At 43.7% G+C, this 19,031-nt stretch overlaps 1 protein-coding gene across 1 annotated transcript in view; it reads right to left on the bottom strand.

Annotated features, from left to right (window-relative positions):
• Positions 1–1,127: 1,127 nt before the first annotated feature.
• The window catches only part of PRR14L (proline rich 14 like), a 56,900-nt gene continuing 38,996 nt past the window's right edge, over positions 1,128–19,031 (bottom strand). The window contains exons 5-8 of the mRNA XM_060170677.1: positions 18,783–18,954; positions 18,141–18,247; positions 6,657–6,728; positions 1,128–5,436 (exon numbers count right to left, since the gene is read on the bottom strand). Of these exons, the coding sequence (XP_060026660.1) occupies positions 5,157–5,436; positions 6,657–6,728; positions 18,141–18,247; positions 18,783–18,954 (631 nt within the window). The 3' untranslated portion in view covers positions 1,128–5,156. The remainder of the gene's footprint in view (positions 5,437–6,656; positions 6,729–18,140; positions 18,248–18,782; positions 18,955–19,031) is intronic.

Here is a 19,031-nt window from a genome sequence, read left to right as displayed (position 1 = left end):
CTAAAAGGCAAGACCTTTTTATTTTTTTTAAGACCTTTTAAAAAGTAAATGAATGGGGCTTCCCTGGTGGCACAGTGGTTGAGAGTCCACCTGCCGATGCAGGGGACACGGGTTCGTGCCCTGGTCCGGGAAGATCCCACATGCCGCGGAGTGGCTGGGCCCGTGAGCCATGGCCGCTGAGCCTGTGCGTCCGGAGCCTGTGCTCCGCAACGGAAGAGGCCACAACAGTAAGAGGCCCGCGTACCGCAAAAAAAAAAAAAAAAAAAAAAAAGTAAATGAATGTGCTCCACCATATTTATACTCTCCCAAGTAGCCTCCTTAGCAAGCTAAGCTCTTATTCCAGATATGTTGCTAATATTTGACATTTTGACCTGAATTTTTCTTATTTATTTTTGGCTGCGTTGGGTCTGTTGCTGAACACAGGCTTTCTCTAGTTGCGGTGAGCAGGGGCTACTCTGTTTCAGTGCGCGGGCTTCTCACTGCGGTGGCTTCTCTTGTTGTGGAGCACAGCCTCTAGGAATGTGGGCTTCAGTAGCTGTGGCTCACGGGCTCTAGAGCGCAGGTTCAGTAGTGTGGCACACGGGCCCAGTTGCTCCACGGCATGTGTGATCTTCCCGGACCAGGGCTCGAACCCGTGTCCCCTGCATTGGCAGGCGGATTCTTAACCACTGCGCCAGCAGGGAAGCCCCATTGACCTGAATTTATTATTGCTTTTTCATTTCTCAGCCATGCGAGAAAATAAACACTATTCAAAAATCACACCTAGAATACTGGCTCGGCATCCCTACCTAACTTAATTGGGTGTGACTCATTTGAGTGAGTCTTGGCATTTCCAAATACTAAAGTCCCTCCCAAGAGATGATCTGCCACCTGAGTAAATTTTAAAAGCTCCACGACAGTCTTGGAAGGCCACCCAGAGGTGGAGCTCTACACATGTTCTGAGCACAGCGCCGTCCTCAGAAAATGGTGACCACTTTGGAAGAGAAAATGCTTGTGGGATTATATATATAACTTTGGAATGTTTTATTAAAAACCAACAACAGCAACCTCATGATATTACAGGTAGAATTTTAACTTATTATGAAGCCATAAGAATAAAGTAACAGCCTTGAGAGTTATTTGAAAGGTTTTCCAAAAAAAATTCCTTTTTATTTTCATAAATTAACACACATAACAGTGGGAATTTTAGAGTCACAAACTACCAAACAGAAAAGGAACTGCAGGGGCATCATGTATGCCAATGTTACCAAAAATGTACAAATTTCACTGAACTATTGACCATGATAATATACAAACACTTCAGGCAGCTATTTACTGGCCTAGACCAGCCCAAGGAAATGATGCTGAGGCCTCTTGCCAAGAATTAAAATCCGATTCAGCACCAGAGAGGGGCTCGTGGAGACACACAATGAACAAACATCCAATCTGAGAGAGTGCTGTGCTAGATGGCAGGCTATGTGGGGGCCCTCACTTCACAATAAAAATAAATAGCCTTTGCTGATCAATTTGTGGCTAGATAATAGTACTAAACTTTGATTTCAGTAAATCAAGCCTTCTTCCCGGCCAGCTTTTTATACAGGAAGTTCAGTCGTGGCAAGGAGCCCTTCCCTAGCATGAATCCAGGAAAGGATACTCTGCACCTCTGGCCAACTACTTAAAGACTTTGGATACAGCCACCCATGATGTGGTGTTTCAGAGGTCCTTTCCATGATACCGGGGTGAGGGAAGCTTACAGAAACAAAACACAAGGGAATTAAAGAAAGCACCAACTGCATACTCTGCCCCCAGGGAATGGGAGAAAAGTACCACCGTCTAAAAGTTCGTCTTTCGCGGATCTTGATGTACATTGATTATGAGATGAAATCCCAGCCTGGAGACGGAGCACTGGCTCTGCATTCCATCAGGCCGCACCAAGCCTTGGACCGGCAGCCCCAGTCCTGCACTCTGTGCAGCCCTTAGCCTGGCAGACAGGGAACCAGCCACAGGGGTAGGATCACGCCCAGAGGGTGGGATCTGGAATCTACCTCAGGTTGGCTCTGGCACTCGCGCAAAAGACCCTTTCAGGCAAAGTTGTGACAAAGTGTCATGTTTTTCACAGCTCTTGGAGGAGCGCTGTTTCAGGATTCACAGCATGAGTTTCTGAGCTCTTCAGGCTCCGAGTAAGGCAAACGCTGTATGTCTCTCCACTGTACCTCCCTCAGCTGTAGCTCTTAGAATAAGGTCAGTAAAAAAAAAGTGGACATAATCTGCTTGAACAGGTGATGAGGTACATTTAAATTAATAGAGAAATGAAACCAAAAGAAAAGAGGAGGGGGAAGGTGGGGGGGCAAATATAGCTATAAACTGACAGATGGAAAACACTATAGTTGAAAGTTTCAGTGAAAAGCTGACGTGCAGAACCCTGATTGGACCTGAGATTTCTCCTCTCTTTCCCATATTAAAAACACTAAGTGTCTTTGGGTGGTAAGTTCCCATACTCAGAAACTGTACCAAGTCCCACCCCAGAACCAGACCTCCTGTAGCTATGGGCAGGTGGCTGGCTCCGAGGACCACAGACAGCACTGCAGCTGGCTAGGCCAATGGTAAAAATGGATGTCAAGACAGGTATGGCTGAGCACGGCTAGAACACGATGTGGCAACTTCAGGTACGCAATTTCAAGTTTGCAGTGGGGGCCCCTTCTTAACTTTGGAATGAGGAAGGGCCTCGGCCAGATGCTCGCCAAGAATTACAAGGAGAGGGTTGGCCTCAGCGGAGCTTTTTCCTATGTTCCCAGGACAAGGAAGGAACCCAGGTCTCCACTTCCCCCAAGCCCCCATTCCAAACGCCAATGTTCCAAATCATTGCTCCTGGCCCTGACAAGTGCCACTCCTGCAACGGGCAAACTTGAAATTGTATCTCTGTAATGTTGGTGATGCCACAGCTGCACCCACGTCAACTTCAGTCTGCCACGCTTGCCACGTTGCAGACCCATCTACACTGGCAATGGAGCTGGCAAACAGGGCTCTGTAGATTTGCTGGGAGTCTGCAAGCTGTGCAGCAGGAGATTCCTAAAAACGTTTGTACAAGGGCACAAATTCATCTCACTCCCTTAAGCAAAAAGACAGAGAGAAGCATTTGTGTCTAAGGACCCTGTCCCAGGAAGGGAGAGGTACTGAGGGGAAACACAGGTCGTGTCTGCACAGTCTGGGCAAAGCGAATGCACGATGGCAGCATCTGGTTTGCACTGTTCAGAGCTGGTGCGGAAGCCAGGCTCCCCTCTAATGCTACGTGGCTGTGGCCTTAGAAGCCTCCATGGATCACCAGGTGTGTATTTCACTTACTAAATGCTCTGTCTGAGGCATTGGACCTACAAGACAGACGTGGCACTTCGTTTTTCTCGCACTGTCAGTTTTTCTGCTCCAGTGTGGCACAGACTGTCAACCTGCAAAGGAAAGGCACATAGAAACCCCCACCCCCACCCCACCCTCCCATCCCCTGACAGACAGGGAAACCAAAGGGACCCAGGAGACATGATCCAGGACGGCACCACTCACTCCTCTCACAGAATGACTCGAAAATGTCTCTGGAGCTTTGACAGTTCCCATTGGCGCTGCTCCACGGCAGTGGCTCCTGGGAGGATGGGAGAGGTGACCAATGTCCTGAGGCTGGGCTTAGCATCCCACTCACCAGCCAAGGAATGTTAATTCTCTGCACTCTTGTTTTGAGAGAGAGAGAGAGAGAAAAGATAAAACACAAGGGAAGGGGAGGAGGGGAAGCAAGGCAAGGGCACATAGGCCTTAAGTGGGAAAGGAATGAAACTTCCGGGCTTGTGGCCTCACACAGCACGCTTCTGGTCCTCTGCCCACAGACTGCTGCAGGCAGAAACGGAGAAACCCAGAGACCTTTGTCTGGCATTCTACCAAACTTACAGTAGGTCTGACGCAGGAGCCCAAAGTACAGTGAGCTGCCCTCCAAGAGGGCTGGCCATGGAACTTCGTGACCCCAGACTGTCCTCCTCCCCACTATGGAGCGGGCTGCTCTGGCAGCTGCAAACGCTCTGGGTTGGCTTAATCACCACCTGAGCCATCGTGGATGCCTCTGTCATGGACCACCACTTCAGATGAAACCAACTAAGACCACACCCAAGCTTCCAACTTTTTAAATGACTGGGGGAGAGACCTGCTCTTACTTCCGTCATTAAAATAAATACAACTACTTAAGCAAGAATGAGAACCCAGATGAGAAATGAGTCGCACTAGGAGCTGGAGGCGGGGAAGGGGCTGCCTGAACACGTCAACGGGAAAACGGCTCTCGGCCGCCCCACACCACGCACCGACAAACCAGGTCAAATGCCTGTCATGTGTTCTGAAGACGTGTACTGTCTTTCTCCTTGATGTCTTAAAAAACTGCTTTAAAATCACATTTAAAGGCTCCAAACATGCAGCAATAATTAAAACAAAAAAAGGGAAATAAAACAAATGAAAATAATCAACACTACCACATTAAAAAGTGCAACTTACTTCGAATGGGGCCTGGACGGGCTCCTCTGGCACTAGTGACCCACAGTCACAGAGGGGAGAAAATGATGGGGAAAAGCCACACACACACACACACACACACACACACACACACACACACACTCACACTCACTCACACACACACACACACACACACAACCTGGTTCTGGACAGATGGGCTCAAAGGATTAGAAAACACAGCAGCTCATCTTTCCTCAACTACTGAAATGAGCCGGTGAGACATGGGACAGGACGCCAGGTCCCCCTCCCTAGGCCACATGTCTAAATAACCTTGGTCTAGCACCACCGTAAACAACGCGGAACTTTCACATGGACGTGCAAATGCTGTGAGTCCTTGGAAACCTAGTGTTACTGAAGGTATGTGGTGTCCTCCTCCGTGGATGGCAGAGAGTGTGGGGAGGAGGCCGACATCATTCAGGACCATTTCCAGGAGAAAGGGAGCGTTCCTGAGGTTCTATACTCAGCAGTACAAGTTAGAGGACCCTCTTTCACCAGTTCCTAAAAAGGCTGCACCTTGAAATAGGTAAAAATCCATAGTCTGCATTTTGAGTGGTTTGGGCAGTAGGGCAAAATTAGGCAACCTCTTCCAAGGAGGCCGGGAAAGTCTAAAGTTGAGACCCCCCCACCTGAATCGCTTCTCAACAACCGGATGACCGCTCCTGCTCCTCCTCTTCCTTGGCAAAGAAGGTCTCCAGTTCCATCAGTTTCTGTATCAACAGAGCATCCAGCTCTTGACTCTGCAGCGCCGCCTTCTGGGCCCGGGTAAAGCTGCCTGCCACCTTGACCTTACCGCGAGCCCTCCTCTTTCGTGGGACTGTGAAATCCTGAAACTCCAGAACTCGCTTCCTCTTCTGTTGGCTGATTGAGATGAGCGTACCATTCCGTTCCTTAGGTTCCTCAAAGATGGTCTCTAAACACCTAAGGGTGGAGCACAAAACAGAATCACCAACATGCTCACCCTGGGGGCCACCAACCCTCCCAGTCAATGGGCGCTAAAGGCTAACTGCTCCTGACAGCTCTTTCCTCTGGCCTGCAGCTATTTTTTGATGACAAAACACATATATCTATGAATATGTAGTACAAGCAATATAGTGAAGAAATTTAAACTGGACAGGAGGGTAAAGAATAAAAGTAAGATGAACCCCCCCCACTCCCCACCCCGGCAACAGCAGCAACAGTGTTTTGTGTATCCTCCCAAAGTCACTCAACGTACAGATGTGCATAGGTAAGCATGTATCATCAGAGGTCAGCCCTTTTGGGTAAAGGGCCAGGTAGTAAACATCTTAAAATTAACGAGGCACACAAGTCTCTGCTATATATTCTTTTTTGTTTTTTAAACAACCCTTTAAAAGAATAAAAACCATTCTTAGCTCACAGGGCTGGAAAAAAAGAAAGAAAGAAAACGGGTTGCTGGTTGGACCCGGCCTGTAGTTTGCTGACCCACAGCATCTATGGTTTCTTCTTTACTCAAATGGCAGCAAACTACATGCACTGGCCTATGCATTGTGCCACTCTGACCTATCAATAACGTTTAAGATTGCCCCAGCTGGGTACACAGGTATCTGATTCATTCTTTTAAATGGCTATGCAGTGTATCCCATTACAAGGATGGACTATAATTTAACGAGAACCCTATTAATGGATATTTTAAGTTGTTTCCAATCCTTTCCTATTATTTAGCAATGCTGTAATGAATAGTCTTATATCAATGCCTCAGAGTTTTATCTCTAGGATAAAACTCTCCTGCTACATCCTGGACGCTACAGGAATTTAATAAATGTTCAATGACTTGAACTGATTTAGACGCAAAGGTAGCCAAGTGAAATGCCTTCTGTACTTGGGTTTGGAGTCATATCTGAAGATCAGTGCTTATTGGTCCTGAAGACAGCCGGCATATTTGCTAAAAACCAAGTACAAACGAAAAGGAGACTACCTAACCTGACACACATCTCTTTCCCATCCTACCACTGATCCCAATTCAAGTGCTGGGAACTAAAAATACCAATTCTAGTTATTTTCAAGACGCCGGTATTGGAAGAACTGAACATAAAACCCCTTCCAAAGCACAAGGATTGGAGATTTACATCGATCATTTCGGAAGCCCCCCAATCTATTATTTCCTGCTCATAGGTACTTACCTGTTTGCAGGAGGAGATTTATAATTCTTGTTGGTATATATTTCTTCTAAACTAAACTCCTTTTTCTTTAACCTGAAAAGAGAAAAAAATAAATTCTTCATGGTCTCGTAAGAGAGACAAGATTGGTTTCCCAACTCTATGTTTTCCATTCTTTTACTTTCCAAGAGTAAAAGACGAGTCCTAGATGTGTCTCATGAGAACAATGAGTACGGGATCTTCTTTTCCAGGGCATCAATCTTCAACTTTGTGAGATTTGGTCCAGTTATACTTACTTGGAGGGATATAACTGGATTTGTACCTATTATCTTAGTTTACAGCTTCTTCTCGTCCTACTTTTTCAATGTTTCTTCTGCTTAATTGACTGCTCTTTTTATATTCTCCTCTCCTGGCTTGAAATTTATACATATTCTGTTCTTTTAGTGGTTGACAAAAATTTTAATGAGCATATTTAACTTATAAACCCTTCTCTCAAACAACACAAAGTCCCTGGAACCTCTAAGTCTGATCAATACTGTCCCAATTTATGTTAGTAGTGTCCTATTTTGCCTTTTTATTTTGTAAATTTTTGTGTAAGAAATCAGGTCATTTAGTCTGTGGCTTCCCCAGTCTAGATTTTCTTGATTACATCCCACTGATGTCATTTAACATGCGCCTCTGACCCAAACATATGGAAAATACTACAGGTATTTCCTATGGACTGGTAATTAAATAGAGAGGTATGATCAGATTTAGGTGTTCTGGGTTTTCTGATAGACTTCTAGGTGTCCATCACGAGGGACATGATACCCAGCTGTCACCCTTTTTGTGTATTAGCAGCCAGCCACTGATAAACATTGAATATATTTATTAGTTCTTTAGGATTGTACATGGTGACAGTCTATCATTCTTCTGGGAGAATTCTTCCATCTAAAGAAAACTTCATGCTCATCCATGCTTTGGTAACCCTGACGTACCGTTTGCACAGGAAAAGTGGGTTGTATGCTTGGTTCTTTCCCTTTATTTACCAGTTTACAAAACAATGAATTGTTTCCCTATTATCATCCAAATACAGCCAGAGTTGTGAACTCATTCATTATGAACTATTGGACTGAAACATATCTCATGTGCTTCAATCTACTGCAGTTATTATTCCTTTTGATGCTCAGACAGTCTCATCTGTGGCAGTTGAGAGTCTCTTCAAACTGGTTCCTGTGTCTCTCCAACATGACCCCAGTCGCCTCTTGAGAGCTCATCACTTTCTGGCACAAGACAGTCTATACTCATGCATTTCCTGCCCTAGACCTGTAGCCAGTCTTCAAGGAGCCCTGGTTCACATATCATAAAATTCACCAATTTATTCATTCATTCATTTATTTATTTATTTTGCAGTGCACAGGCCTCTCACTGTTGTGGCCTCTCCCGTTACGGAGCACAGGCTCCGGCCGCGCAGGCTCAGCGGCCATGGCTCACGGGCCTAGCTGCTCCGCGGCATGTGGGATCTTCCCGGACCGGGGCACGAACCCGTGTCCCCTGCATCGGCAGGTGGACTCTCAACCACTGCGCCACCAGGGAAGCCACCCTATTATTTATTTTTATGAGTGTGCTCAATCTGTTTGTTCACTCTTAGTTTTTGGTACTATGTAGAAGATAATAGCTTCAACCTTCAGGCCACCACTCTTAGTAGAAACTTATTTTCAGACAGCACAATACCTTTATTACAAAAGAGCAAATTATTATAAAGTTTCTGTGCTTTAAACCTTTTTCAGATAAGTTAAGGAGTGACTGAACAGCACAGCAATAAACTTTTCAGCATTGTGCTTTAGTTTCTTCCCGGCTTTTTGAAAATCTTAATTGAGGTTCAGTTTGGTTCAATTCCAATTCAGCAAAGAACATACTTGTGGAAAAAATACATAAATAATAGCATGGATAAGATTTTTCACAGGGATTTCCAACAAACAACTGTTACTTTGCTTCTTAACGACAGCAATAGCTACGTTAGATTAAGGATGTCGGATGGGTAGTTGGAAAGTGAAAGATTAGGCTTCTGACAGTCATTCTGGCGAGCAAATCAGGGTAGTGTGCACCCATGTCCAGTTTTTGAGCTGAGGTGACTGCTGAAGCGCCAAGTTCAGCTTCTGGGATTCCTAGGCTCTCAACAAGCTTTGCCTTCCTCAGAGGGGCTTCACTCACTGGAGGTGGTGGGATGTGTAGATGTCCTCAAAAGTAGACACTTCCTGTGCAGATGCCACTTTGCCCAGAGTGGCTCTGGCAAGAGTCTACGCTCGAGCATCTTCTGTCTGGTGGTTCCTTGCTCCCTCCGCCTCTTGATCTGTTTTTACGACTTGATTTCCCCCTGGTAAAGAAGCATCTTGACACAATTCTGAAGCAAGGCTGTGCTATTCTAGTATTGACAAAACTGAGGCTCTGAGGGGCTCGCTCGGGGGTCAAGCCCTGGTCCCAGGGGTCTCCTGTGAGGACCATGCCACTGTGACCCCCAAAGCACATTGCTGTGCTCATGCCGTGGCAGATCTGGCTCCTGGAAAGATGTGGCGGGGCCTGGTGGTCAGTGGGTGCAGCGCCCCCGATCCTGTGCTGGAGCACCTATAGGCTCTCCTCACAGCCAGGTGATGGTGGCCCTAAAATTCACCCTTTAAAGTTACGGTTCAGTGGATTTCCGTAGAGGCACAATGTGATTCATCACCACTAATTCCAGAACATTTTCACAACCCACAGAAGAAACCCTGGACCAACGAGCAGTCACACCCACCCTCTCCTACCCCAGCACCTGGCAACCACGTATCTACTTTCTGCCCCTATGGTTCTGCCTATTCTGGACACTTCATACAAATGGAATCATACAGTATGTGCTCTTTGGAGTCAGTCTTCTCTCACTTAGCACACTGTTTCCACGGTTCATTCATGGTGTAGCATGTCTCAGTACTTCATTTTAACATTCTATGGATAGACCACCTTTTCTTAATCTATTCATCAACTGATGGACATTTGGATTGTTTCTACTTTTTAGCTGTTATGAAGAATATTGCTATGAACATTCATGTACAAGATTCTGTGTGAACATGTTTTCAATTCCCCTTGGACATATACCTAGAAGTAGTGATATAGTAACTCTAACATTCTGAGGAACTGCCAAACTATTTCCCACAGTGGCTACACTATTTTAGATTCCCACAAGCAATGTATGAAGGTTCCAATTTCTACCCATCCTCAATGCAAACACTTATTTTGTTGTTTTTATTTGTAAAAAAATTACTGCCATCCTAGTGGTGAGAGCCATCTTGTGGTTTTGATTTGCAGTTCCCTAACGACTAATGATGCTGAGCAAAATTTTTTGGCCATTCGTCTGCATCTTCTTTGGAGAAATGCCTGTTCAGAATCTTTGCCTACTTTAAAAAATTGCATTGCTGTCACTTTGTTGTTGAGTTGTAAGAAGTCTTTATATATTGTGCATACTAGAGCCCTATCAGATATATGACTTGCAAACACTTTTTCTGATTCTGTGGGTTATCTGTTATCATAAAAAAACAAAACAAAAAAGACTTATTTAGAGCAGTTTTTGTTCATAGCAAAACTGAGTGGACAGAGTTCTCATAAACACCCTGCCTAGAAGCCCCTGCAACTCCCCTACTAAGCACAGCAACCCCTATTATCAACAGCCTGCACCAGAGTGGAACATTTGTCACAACTGATGAACCTGCAATGACACATCATAATCACCCACAGTCGATGGTTTACATTAGGGTTCACTCTTAGTGTTGCACATTCTGTGGGTTTGGAGAAATGTATGATGACATGTATCTACTATTACAGTATCATTCAGAATCATTTTCACTGCCCTAAAAATTACTGTACTCGCCTATTCCTCCTTCCCTCCTCCCTATTCCATGGCAACTATTGATTCATTGACAGTGTCCATAGTTTTGCCTTTTTCCAGAATGTCACATAGCTGGAATCATACAGTATGTAGCTTATTCAGACTGGCTTTTCACTTAGTAGTATTTCAGTAAGGTTTCTCCATGTCCTCTTCATGGCTTAAGAGCTCATTTCTTTTTAGCACTGAATAATATTCCATTGTCTGGATGTACCATGATTTAGTATCCATTCACCTACTGAAGGACATCTTGGTTGCTTGCAAATTCTAGCAATTATGAATTAACCTGCTGTAAATATTTCTGTGCAGGTTTTTATATGAATATAAGTTTTCAACTCATTTGGTTAATACCAAGAATGATTGCTGGATCGTATGGTATGAGTATGATTAGTTTTATAAGAAACCACCAAACGCTTCCATTCCATTGGTTTACTTTTTATTTTTTTGGCTACACCACATGGCTTGGCTTATGGGATCTTAGTTTCCCAAACAGGGATTGAACCCGGGCCCTCGGCAGTGAAAGCATGGAGACCCTCACCACTGGAGCGTCAGGGAATTCCCTATTCCATTTTTTAAAAATAAATTTATTTTATTTAATTTTTGGCTGCGTTGGGTATTCGTTGCTGCGCGCAGGCTTCGTTGCAGTGCGTGGGCCTCTCTTGTTGTGGAGCATGGGCTCTAGGCACGCGGGCTTCAGTAGTTGTGGCACGCGGGCTCAGCAGTTGTGGCTCTCGGGCTCTAGAGTGAAGGCTTAGTAGTTGTGGTGCATGGGCTTAGTTGCTCAGCGGCATGGGGGATCTTCCTGGACCAGGGCTCGAACCTGTGTCCCCTGCATTGGTAGGCAGATTCTTAACCACTGCGCCACCAGGGAAGTCCCCTCCGTTGGTTTTATGTCAATCCTTACACATCACCACACTGTTTTGATTACTGAAGCTTTGTACTAAGTTTGTGTTTTTTTTTTTTTTTTACTGTGGTAAAATATACAAAACAATTTCAATTATTATTATTATTTATATTTTAGTTTTTGCGGTACGCAGACCTCTCACTGTTGTGGCCTCTCCCGCTGCGGAGCACAGGCTCCGGATGCGCAGGCTCAGCGGCAATGGCTCACGGGCCTAGCCGCTCCGTGGCATGTAGGATCTTCCCTGACCGGGGCACGAACCCGTGTCCCCTGAATTGGCAGGCGGACTCTCAGCTGCTGCGCCACCAGGGAAGCCCTCAATTATTTTTAACTGTGCATGTAGTAAGTTTTGAAATGGGTTAATGTGAGTCTTCCACTTTGTTCCTCTTTTTCAAGGTTGTTTTGCCTATTCTGGGCCACTTGTATTTTCAGGATTTTTAGGATCAGCTTGTCAATTTCTGCAAAAAAAGGTAGTCGACATTTTATAATACGATTGCAGTAAGCTGTAGGTTGCCTTGGGTAGTACTAACTTCTTGACAGCATTAAGTAGCCCAATCTATGAATGGATGTCTTTCCATTTATTCAGATCTTTAATTTCTTTCAACAGTAGTTGGTAGTTTGTAGTGTTTACTGAACAAGCCTTACACTTCGTTTGTTAAATTCATCCCTAGGTTTTTTTTTTTGATGCTACAGTAAATGGAACTGTTTTCTTAATTTCATTTTCAGATTGCTCATTGCTAATGTACAGAAATACAATTATTTTTCTTTTTCTTGTATCTTGATCTTATATCCTACAAACTTGCTGAATTCATTCACTAGCTCTAATAGTGGATTCTTTAGGGTTTTCTATATACAAGATACTGAAAAGATAGTTTTACTTCCTTTCTGAGTGCTATCTCATTTTCTTGCTTAATTGCCCTGTCTAGAACCTCTAGCAGAATGTTAAATAGAAATGGCTAGACTGAATATCCTTGTCTTGTTTCTGATCTTAGGGGACATCTTTCAGTCTTTTACAATTAAGTAGGATTTCTGCTTCGGGTTTTCCGGTAGATGCCCTTTATTCATTTGAGGAAGTTCTTACTTCTCTCTCTCTCCCTTTTTAAAAAATATTAATTTGGCTGCACCAGGTCTTAGTTGCGGCACGTGGGATCTTCGCTGCTATGTGTGGGATCCTCGCTGGGGCATGCGAACTCTTAGTTCCAGCATGTGGGATCTAGTTCCCTGACCAGGGATCGAACCCAGGCCCCCTGCATTGGGAGCTCGCAGTCTTAGCCACTGGACCACCAGGGAAGTCCCTCTTATTTATTCTGAAGTTCATGGAGTGTTTTTATCATGAAAGTGTGTTGGATTTTGTCCAATGCCTTTTCTGCATCTAATGAGATAATCATGTGCTTTCCCCCCTTTATTCTATTAATGTGGTATACTCCACTGATTAATTTCCTGTGTTCAACTAACCTTGCATTCCTGGCATAAATCCCACTTGGTCACATGTATAATCATTTTTTAATACGTTGCTGGATTCCATTTGCTATTATTTTGAAGATTTTGATGTATACATTTATAAGGTTCCCTGGCTTCTTTTAAGGTTATCTCTTTGTCTTTGGAAGTCTGAAGTTTTCATACTTAACTTCTTTCTGAAGTTAGGTATGAAATTCTTTTTATTGATCCTGTATGGGATTAGTATCGTTTTTTGCCAGTATACTAAAACACACGGAATTACACAGTATGTGAACTATTTCTCAATAAAGCTGCTTAAAATTTTTCATTTAGATGCTGCTTTACTGAGGTGTAACTGACACACAGAACTGTAAGACATTTCAAGTGTACATTGTGATGACCTGATATATGTATACACTGTGAGAGGATTCTTCCTATCTAGTTAATTAAGAGTTTGTGTTTTGACTTTGTTTATAGTTGGTTTCTTTTTTTCCCAGCAGAAGTGATAGATTTTTATGACATATTTTTCAGGTTTTTACTTTATGGCTCTGAATTTTGTGTTATACTTAACCATTTCCTACAGTTTCTTCAATTATTCTTACGGCTTCATTTGTTTACATTTAAGTCTGATTTTATTTGGAAGATATTCTGATGAAAGGTCTAAGGTAGAGATCCAGCTTTCTTCTTCTTTTTAATATTTATTTATTTATTAATTTTGGTCGCGCCAGGTCTTAGTTGGGGCATATGGACTCTTAGTTGCGGCATGCAGGATCTAGTTCCTGGACCAGGGATCAAACCTGTGTCACCTGCAGTGGAAGCGCACAGTCTTACCCACTGGACCACCAGGGAAGTCCCCCAGCTTTATTACTCCTAGAATGGCCATCCAGCTGTCCCAGTAGCATTTTACTGAATAGTCCATCTTTTCACCACTGATTGGAGGGGACACCTTTGTCACATACTAAATTTCTCTATGTATTTGTATCTAATTATGGACTTTGCTTTACCAATTTGTATATTTATGCTCTGGCATCATACTGTCTTAATTACTGAGACAACAATATATTTTAAGATCTCTTAAGACTAGTACTCTTATTTCGCTCCTTTTCTGAATTTTCCAGGCTATTCTTGCTTCTTTATTTCTATAACTGTGTTAAATACATTCCTTTCCATTTATTCATATCTCTTCCTAAAAGAACAGTTCTTGGTCAAGTGAATGTGTTTAAATTTTTACCGTTTACTGGAATGTACCAGTTATCTAATTACTGCTTCTCAGCTCAGAATGCACCCTCAGTACCTGCTCTGTGACAATGGCATCTTGGACTCCTAATGCATTTCTTCTTCACAGTGAGTTGGTGCTGAGCTTCGGCAGAAGGAGGCACTGGAGGACACTGGAGGAGCAAAGGAGCTTTTCTTCTTGCTGCTGCCACATGGCCCATCATGGGTGCACGTGTACTGGGATGTCTGGGGCGGGGCTGGATGGGGACAGTTGCCCCAGCTGTATAGCCAGAGCGTGGAGCCCTCCCCAATGCCCCTGCAGCACTAACCTGGTGACCACCACACCACAGATGGGGCATTCGGGGACTGAAGCCCATAGTGGGACCCCAACATCCTGAGGGTTGTTTCCTGTGACTCTCCTGGAGCAAACGCCACATGCCCCAGACCACGCACCTGCAGCAGCACCCTGACACCCCGGGTGCCTGCCCTCCAGCCTCAGCTCAAGCCCTGGAAGGCTACTGTTGTTGTTTCCTGCTCGCCCAGCTCTGGCATTAGCAACCTGGCTATCCGATGGGCTGCAACCACACCTTCTCTAACAAAGTCAGACTCCAATCTTGGGGAGAGGGCCCCCTTCTCCCTTGGCCCTAGGATGCCCTTCAGAATTCCCGGTACACCTTAACAGTTACTCTCCTGTTATACTTTAACACTTTAAACTTCCCCTGTTTAAAATACTGTGTGGTTTCCATCTCCTGACTGGACCTAGACTAATAACATGATACTAAGGTAAAAGCCCTAAGGTTTTGCTAGACCAGGGGTCCTCACACCAGTGTACTAGAAGACTTTCCACAGACACACTGAAACCCAGCTCTAGGGTAATCAATCTCCTGATCTTTAAACTCCTGCACGTGACACACCTGAGAAGTGTCCTTACACTCATGTAAACGTCTCCATTCCCACAAATTCTTTTTTTTTTTTTTTGGCCACGCCACACGGCACGCAGGATCTTAGTTCCCCAATCAGGGATCAAACTCATGCCCTCTGCAGTGGAAGCGCAGAGTCTTAACCACTGGACCACCAGGGAAGTTCCCTCACAAATTCTTTTAGAACAGCCCCCATCCACCCTGAATTCTACTTTGGTATCTGAATAAAATCACTGATCTCACTAGGCCCTCCTCAGATATTAATGAAATCACCGTAAACGTGTTTTGGACGTGTCTTTCCCCACCTTACACACGGTTCCGCTAAGAGAAGAGCGGCTTTAGCAAGAGGGGACTCAGCCTAATTTCAGATATGGTGTGGAATGGGGCTGTCAGAGGGACTTGGCCTCACTCACCTCCTGACTATCATCAAACAATGCCTACTTAAGAAAGAGAGCTTCAGGCTTCCCTGGTGGTGCAGTGGTTGAGAGTCCGCCTGCCGATGCAGGGGACGCAGGTTCGTGCCCCGGTCCAGGAGGATCCCACATGCCACAGAGCGGCTGGGCCTGTGAGCCATGGCTGCTGAGCCCGCACGTCCGGAGCCTGTGCTCCGGCAGCGGGAGAGAGGCCACAGCAGTGAGAGGCCCGTGTACCACAAAAAAAAAAAAAAAAAAAAAAAAAAGAGAGCTTCAAACACCAAAAATAGCTTGGTCATGTATTTAACCGTACACAATGTCTTTTCAAACTATTCTCAACTCTCATGCACAGTCTGTTATCACTTAGAAGAACATTAATCAAATCATATAAGGAAATATTTAAGTCAATCATTCATCTTACAAAATATTATAACTTCTACTTCCTGTTAACAACAAAAATTATATGAGCTGCCATGCCAATTGGTTTGCAGTGATACACTTTTCTCCTACATTAAATATTGAAGCAATCATGAGATTTACATAAATTGATGGATTTATTTCTGATTTTTTACATGATTCTTAACTGTTCCTAAAAGTCTAATAATGAGTATTCATGCATGTATACACATTTACTGAAGCAATATCATGCTTTCTAACATACTCACTTCATAATTTATTATTTTAGCTATAAATTACATTGCTTTATTACAAATTCAAAAAATGGAAAATTCTTATACATAACTTTAATTTTGACTTACGGCTTTTAGAAATCTACGTTACAAGAAGTGTACCATAATTTATTTTTCAATGGTCTGTATGATTTTCTTGAAGGTAAATATTAACATATTTACTGTTTCATACCCACAGACATGGAGGGGAGGCTGTATTCATTGTACCAGGTCATTTTAGGTAAGAGACTTGAGCATCTGTGGATTTTGGTATCGGGGGGTCTCCTGGAACCAATTCCCCGAGGATACTGAGGGATGACTATATTATAATTGGAAGGCAGAAAAGTTAGGAAGTAAGAATGATTTGGCCAATGGGCTTGAATAATAAAAACTGCCTTCACCAAGTAAGCTGTATTTCAAAAATTTTCCATAAATTTAATGCCCTAAATCGGCACCTTCAAAGTGTCTATACAAAAGTGTATTTGAAGTAATAAAAGCATTTTACCAAGATGTCTTAGGTAAAGATTTACTGAAGATCTTGTATTTTTCAACCCTTTCATTATATAGGATTAAATAAAGTGCCCTTAAGTGAGAAAGTAACATAGAATTCTTAGGTATCTGAAACTGGTCAGATCCTCTCGGTGCACGTCCCATAAACTGAGCCACTGCTGGCCTCCAAAGGCTGGGTGACAGAACCCAAGTGAGTCAGCACTGTTTGATTCTTTGCTTTCAAAAAAGATTAGGTGATAAATCATTAAATATGATTTGATGATAGATCACTCTGTGATTTTTTGATATTACTTGACAGAAGTTGAAAGGATTGAATGTCATTGTTCTATTAAAACTCTTTGCACTCCCAACTACCTATCTTTATTAATAAGGTTTTCCAGAACTTCTATCTACACAAAAATTCAAGAGAGAATACCATGATTCTGAACCCTATTTCATTCTAGTAAAAAGTACTATTCAACCCAGGACATCTGAAATACTTTAAAAATTTCTCTTGAAAAGACATGGTAGGATGATCAATAAAAGAACTATAGTATAAAAACACAACACGTTAAGATAAGAACCACATGGGAAAAGTGGAACGTAAATCATAGTAACAGTTAACTATCACATTTGTGTTGTGTGAAGCAATAAAATAGATACAGTGCACATTTTTTTCTCAACTGGACTGTACAGCAATCTTAAGTGTTGGGAATTCTTACTCACATTCTACAGGTAAGTCCTTGAAGCTCAGGAAGGTGAAATAACTTACCTTGGGTTAATCAAGGGACACAGGCTTCCATTTGCTGATGAGAAATTAAGGAGTGAAATCCATCACAAGAAAACATAACTCTGGAGATCTTTTAAAAATGTTTATATCTTCATAGTATCTGTGTAATATACATCATCCCCAAACTGGAATCATGTCAAATACACAATTTGGAATCACGCCCAACCAATATATAATTTAGTAATCTTTTCCTTTCCACTTCACTTTATAGGAATTAGCAATCAGCTCTGTCATAAAAATCTTTAGAATCCAAATTTTTAAAGGCTATACTATGGACCATAACATGGATCTAGCATTTTCTTGGGAAAAAAAAAAAAAAAAAAAGACATCTTTCCTTCATGATGTGTAGGTCCCTTCCCAGTTTTGTGCACAGAATGTTGTGAGCCTGGGCTGTGGGGTCGGGTAAGACCTGTGAGAGACAGGAACTACCTGTTCTGTCATGAGGGACACTCAGGCCTAACACAGATTTCTCAGCTACTGAGCCTTGGCACCGTCACCTAAACCTGGGGACGACGGCTGTGCCTACCTTCCAGCACCCTTGGAGGATGAACTGGGACTGTGTACACAGAGCGACAGCACCCGGCATAGAGAGCTCAGGAAAAGTGATCGAGAACGCGTTCAAATATCCCTGCACACAAATCTCTGGCCACAGTACCGATGAATTCTTTTGGATAAATTCCTAGAAGTATAACAAAAGCTCAGAGTATATGATCATTCAAAAGGTCATTATATTCTGCCAACTTCCAAAAAAGTGCACACATGCATGTTAGAGAAGGCGCTCACCTTTTGGGTCGAGGAAGGCCCATGGGGGTAAGGTTAGGGTCTGGCTTAGGAATGGTTTTCCGGATGCGAATCTGTGAGACCTTCTTTGGCCTCTTCTCCGGCTCAGTCTATTTTTAAGAAGAAAGATGGTCAGGTTGTAAGACATTCTAAATATATGAAGTCCCCTTTCCTGACACCCATCGCATTGCTTCCTCAGTGTACAGATGACTTCAGGAAGTAGTTTATGACAAAGCTCCCACCCCCCGCCGCCCCCACTCCTGACAACAGCGTTTTCAGCAACCACCCCCTTTATGTTACTGTACATGCAGTTCAGATACTGAGATTATCAATATGGAAATTTGCAACTGTTGGAGACAGCAGATACTGCAAAACTGAAGCACACCATTGTTCACTCATCTCTGAATGCATGAAGCTTCTCGCTCTGTGGTTCGGTTCTCTAAACACTGTTAAATGTGTCATCAAGAGAAAAGGGTCTGGAAGGCGACGAGGAAGAAGAGATTCAAGGTATCCTTTAGTGTCTTGCTAACCTCCCGTACTCAGCTGAAGGTAAGGTGGTAGCAAAGAGACTCAGGGGCCCATCTGTACCTGTCACATCATCTGTGGTGCTACTGCCACCTGACCCCACAGGCACTTTAAATTTACCTCTTTCTGTTCTGGGGGGCTGCTCTGTGGTCGGGGGCACGGGGCTGTCACACCATCCAGCTCATCAAATCCAGGAACCGGGAACTCGGAGGCTGAAAGCAGGAGCTTGCTGACAGCTGAGTCTGTTACCAAGCGAGACTTTGGTACCAAGGCAGGGAATGGAGGCTCTAGCCTAGCACCACGGAGAGACAGACAGAGAAGAACGACATGGGATGGGTTCACCTTCTATGTTGGCACATTCGTCTTAAC

The sequence above is a fragment of the Lagenorhynchus albirostris genome, chromosome 14 (assembly GCF_949774975.1).
Source record: "Lagenorhynchus albirostris chromosome 14, mLagAlb1.1, whole genome shotgun sequence".
In the NCBI taxonomy this organism is placed as follows: Eukaryota; Metazoa; Chordata; class Mammalia; order Artiodactyla; family Delphinidae; genus Lagenorhynchus; species Lagenorhynchus albirostris.
The sequence above is the reverse complement of the archived record's forward strand: the minus strand, read 5'-3'. Positions and strand labels throughout refer to the sequence as shown.